The following is a 5,043-nucleotide window of genomic DNA, read 5'->3' as shown; positions in this document are numbered from 1 at the left end:
TACACAAAGCTTTGTTATTGACCTCAAAATATGCTTCAGCTTGAAGGCAGGCTTAAATGGTGGGGGAATTTGTATTTATCATTTCTGGGGCTGAAACAACCATTAGGGATCCAACCCCTCCTTAAAGTAAACTAACTCCATATTTCTGGCAGGTATCAGAGATTGAATCTAAGGTCTTGGGTATGCTAGGCAAGCATTCTACCACTGAGCTTTATTAGCCCTCTTTTTACTTTTTTTTTTTTTTTTTTTTTTTTTTTTTTTTTGGTCTCTTGAGACAGGGTCTCCTTGTAGCCCCAACTGTCCTAGAACTCATTATGTAGACCAGGCTGGCCTCAAACTCATGAAGATCCACCTGCCTCTGCTTCCCAAGTGCTGGGATTAAAGGCGTACGCCACCACGCCCAGCCCTACTTTTTGAGATGGGGTTTTCCTAAGTTGCCTATGAACTTGAGAGCTCCTCCTGCTTTAGCATCCTAGTAGCTAATATAACAGCCTGTGCCACCAGGCCTGGCTTCCATGTTTTTAATTTCTGTAGCAGAAGGAAATTCCATGGCTAGAAATTGACTCTAATCCTTAGCCTAAGACTGCCAATCCTCTCGCCAGCCTAGCTGTTTTCTCCCAGATGGACTCTTCCTCGTCAGCATCCCTCAGTTTAGGGTCTTAGATGGTATGTTTTCACAGGAGCCTGGGGTTATAGTGTTATCTGCCAGTAAACCCAAGTCAAGATGGTAGGAGTATGGCTAGACTCATTCCTTCCTTTTTAAAAAAATTTTTTAAGTTTTATTTTTATGTATATTGCCTGCATATCTGCAAATGCACCTGTGTTGTGCAATGGCCACAGAGGACAGAGGAGGGTGTCAGATCCCCTGAAACTGGAGTTAGACAGTTGTTAGCCTCCATGTGGATGAATTCTGCAAGAGTAGCCAGTGCTCTTAACCACTGAGCCATCTCTCCAGTCCTTCATTCCTTCATTTTTATAGCATATGTTGAGGGCCTTTGCCATTCCAAGCAACTTGATTCATACCCCTGTTGACTTTTCCTTCATCTGTACTTCTGTCGTCTAGTATAGTACTCAGTAGGCACATGTAACTATTTAAAAATTCCCATATAGGGGCTGGAGAGATAGCTCAGCGGTTAAGAACACTGACTGTTCTTGCAGAGGACCTGGGTTTGATTCCCAGCACCCACATGGTGGCTACAAACCGTCCTTAACATCAGTTCCAGGGGAATCCAAAGCCCTCTTCTGACCTCCGTGGCATTGCACGACACAGGTGCACTCACATACACCAAGGCAATACACTCATACACATAAAAATAATTTTTTAAAATAATAAAAAATAAAAATCCCCATCTAACTCTAGTCACATTTCATATGTCCATTAGTCACATACTGAGTAGATAGTATCATCCAAATTGGACAGTGGAGATAATGGAACATTTCCCTCATCCCAGAAGCTCTATTGGACCATGCTGGTCTACACAACAGGTAACTCCCACACATTCATTCTCTGCCTTGTGTAGTATGTGGCAGTTTGGGTTTCTTTTACTGTAAGCAATGAAGTAACTTTGTGTTTACATTTTCTTGGTATTATCTCCAAAATTATGAAAACTGACATACTACTCTCAGGAAAGGGATAAATGATCTTAACATTGCCAAGAAGTCAAGTCCACCATCTCTTGATGCTGATAATGTCTGGATTGGAGAGGAGCTTGCATTACCTTTCTTCTCCTTTCCTAGCTGCTTAGTAGGGTTTGATCTGACCTGTTTATTTTCCTCCCATTTGGTACCTCTGATTGAACTTAGGCAGGCACTCGCGTTCACAAACCATTTGTTCCTGGGGCTCCATCATTCCATTCAGAATGTTGAAGTTCAGTCTAAAAACAAGCTTGCAGGCACCTCCATAATGCCTTACTCTCCTCTTAACTCCCTTGGCCCTGGATCAGCTTATTTTGGGGTGTTGTCTGTATGCCATTATCTGGACCAGTCAGAGCTCCTGTTACCAGATGGGCTTCTTGAGGGAGATGGGCAGTTTTAAAATCTGCTATTGTCTGAATGAAGGGGTAACTAGATGACAAAAGTGATGCTGGGTCTAGATCATAAAAGCCAGCTTATAGCTGATTTGTTTAAATACTCTACCCCATAGCCCTGTGCCTCTGTATTAAAAGCTCTCCTGCTGTGAAGTCACATGGAGTGAGGAAGCCCAGGGTAGCTCACAGACCACCTAAGAGTGGTCCATGTCAGTCTGTAGATGTTTTAACCACTTGCTGTTCCAGCTTCACTGCTACAATTACAAGAGCAAGACACTGGGCCTAACCTGCCAAGTGAACGTTTCCCAGTTTCTGCTGCACAGAAGCCATGGAAGAGAACTACTCTTGTTAAAAAGTTACATGGCATTTATAATTTGTTTCTAATTCCTGTTTGCCCTATGTGGCTTCATGAAAGGAGGGAGTAACTGATCCGAGGGTGAGTCAGTGGGTGTTCAACACTTGGTTTTGAGCTCCATTCTTGGGGCTACTTTTTCTGAGTCAAATTTTAAATGTTACATAATAATACTTTTTAAAAAATATTTTATTATTTTTTATGTGTATGAGTGTAATGCCAGCATGTAGGTAAGTGCACCCATGTCGTACAATGCCTGCAGAGGACAGAAGAGGCTGTCAGATCCCCTGGAACTGGAGTTATGGACAGTTGTTAGCTGCCATGTCGGTGCTGGGATTCGAACCTAGGTCTTCTGCAAGAACAACCAGTGTTCTTAACCGCTGAGCCATTTTCTCCCTGTTGGTTAAGAAAGCAGTGGTACTAGATGCCTTAAATTACCGTGCAATATTAAAAAGTAAGCCAGGCAACAATATAAATCTCTTCTGAATAAGGTAGTACTTTTAGCCAGTTAAGGAAGAAAAAAAAAATACTACTATTAAGATTTGAAAAGGGGAATGTATTTATTTTATTATTTTAATTTTTTTTGAGAAAAAGTCTCCCTTGTATTTCCCATGTGGCCTGGAACTCATTATGTAGACCAAGCTGACCTTGATCTCACAGAGGCTCCAGCCTCTGCCTTCCTAGTGCTGGGATTAAAGGCATGCACCACCATGGCTGGCCCTATTTTTTTTCCTCTTTTGAATTTGGTTCAGAATAGTAACATACCATATTTACATTAAATAAATTAAGACATGATTTAACCATATGTAATAACATGTTGGATTATATTAGTCTTTCCACAAATTTGATCAAAACTAGGTTTGGTTTTCAGTTTGGTACCATTCTTTCATATATTTGACATGAAGCTTGATACCAGAGCAGTTGTTTGGTGGACAGTGATTATGGGTTTAGTCAAGGAATGAGGGATGCTTCTTTTTGTGCACCATCGTCCCTGTCATTCACAGACACTAAATTTGCTGGGTATGTTGGTGTATGCCTTTAATCCCAGCACCTGGAGACTGAGGCAGGCAGATCTCTGTAAGTTCCAGGCCAGACAGAGACCTGCCCAGAAAAAAAGAAAAAGACACAATATTTGGAATATATAAAGAATTCAAATACTACTTCTCAGGTTATAAGAACTTAAGATAATAAGCACCTAGTTCTTAGGCACTTAACAAGTGTGGTTAGGACTTATTCAGGTTGTGATTAGTAAGCAGAACTTTTGACTTTATTGTCATCATTGAGAAAGCACATATTCTAAGCTGGGTTTGGTGACTGGTGTCTATAATCCTAGTACTCAGGAAGCTGAGGCAGGACTGCCATGGGTTCAAGACCACCCTGAGATACAGTAACACAAGGGAGACGGTCTCAAAAACAAGAATAAAAGCACAAATTTTAATTTAGTCTGAATCCAGATTTGTGGATCTGGGTTCTAGGGGTTAAATAAAAATGACCTTCATAAATACTCTGGAATCTGAAACAACACAGTAGGAAAAGCTACTGAAGCTGGGGGAGAAGTGTCCAGGACAGAAGCAAAGACCCTTTTGGGACCGCCAATCTCCTTTCTGGGGCTCCTAAGTCCTATGTTCTTAGCTTTCCCTAAGAAGAGGACAAGGTCACTAAGGCTACCGTTAGTTCACAGCTCAGGGCTAAAGTCTTATATGGACTGCTAGAGTAAAACCTCCTTCAATAGACAGACATGTCCAATGTCTTGATTGTAGTGATTCTTTCACACAAGTCAAAGCTTATTAAATGTACACATACTTGTTACACTGTTAAACAGAAAATATATGTAACCATTTCCTGGTAAGATTCTCTTCTGTTCTCTGACTTACTCTTTCTGTGGTCAGAGAAAGAAAAATTAACCCAAATGCTCCCATAAAGCCCACATGCCAAAGGTCTAGGTGTACATTAGTAAATGGAGTCCTGAGGCTTCTGGGTCTGTTGATGTTGTTGGCTCTTTTTGGAACTTAGAGGATCTGCACTAAAGTGACCTCAGGAAGAGCGGCCTCTACAGAAATGTGCATGGGGAAGGGTGGATTTAGAAGCAAAGACAAAAAGCAAAGTTACTTCTGCCAGTGTTGCTGGCAATTAAATTCATCTAAAAGACACGAACATGATTTGACTAAAAAACTCTTGGTTCTCAGTCCATGTCCACTCCCAGAAGGCCTAGTGGATCCTGCGAGTGGTGTAGTCCAGAACCATGCTGGCAGCGCCAAGCAGGGCGGGGTCAGCCAAATCTGAAACCACCACATCCACATCCTGCACAGACGACAAAGCTTGCTGGCGGATGACATCCTTGACAATGTGAATGTAGTGACTGGCCAGGACTCCAGACAGGATCACCAGGGAAGGATTCATAGTGTGGAGGATGTTTACAACCCCAAGTCCCAAAGCAGTTCCAGCTGTAGGAGAGCAAAAGTGGAGTAAGTTTCCAGGAGAGCTAAATCAAAACACGAGGAAGCAGCCAGGAATGGTAAAGTACATTCATACTGTGCAGCAGGAAGTAGTATTTTAGAAGCTGCTCATGATTTACTCTGGTCTTTTGAGACAGGCCAGCCTCTAACTGGCAGCAAACTTCTTTTCTCAGTTTCCAAGTGCAGGAAGTGTAAGCTTTGAGATAGC

The 5,043-nt window shown here is 42.0% G+C and overlaps 1 protein-coding gene across 5 annotated transcripts in view; it reads right to left on the bottom strand.

The window, feature by feature from the left end:
- Positions 1-3,624: 3,624 nt before the first annotated feature.
- The window catches only part of Gne (glucosamine (UDP-N-acetyl)-2-epimerase/N-acetylmannosamine kinase), a 64,724-nt gene continuing 63,305 nt past the window's right edge, over positions 3,625-5,043 (bottom strand). For all 5 annotated transcript variants that reach the window (XM_029570740.1, XM_008847714.3, XM_029570742.1 and 2 more), the window contains exon 12: positions 3,625-4,823. In XM_029570740.1, the coding sequence (XP_029426600.1) occupies positions 4,588-4,823 (236 nt within the window). In that variant the 3' untranslated portion in view covers positions 3,625-4,587. The remainder of the gene's footprint in view (positions 4,824-5,043) is intronic.

The sequence above is a fragment of the Nannospalax galili genome, unplaced genomic scaffold (assembly GCF_000622305.1).
Source record: "Nannospalax galili isolate Female #2095 unplaced genomic scaffold, S.galili_v1.0 scaffold263, whole genome shotgun sequence".
In the NCBI taxonomy this organism is placed as follows: Eukaryota; Metazoa; Chordata; class Mammalia; order Rodentia; family Spalacidae; genus Nannospalax; species Nannospalax galili.
The sequence above is the reverse complement of the archived record's forward strand: the minus strand, read 5'-3'. Positions and strand labels throughout refer to the sequence as shown.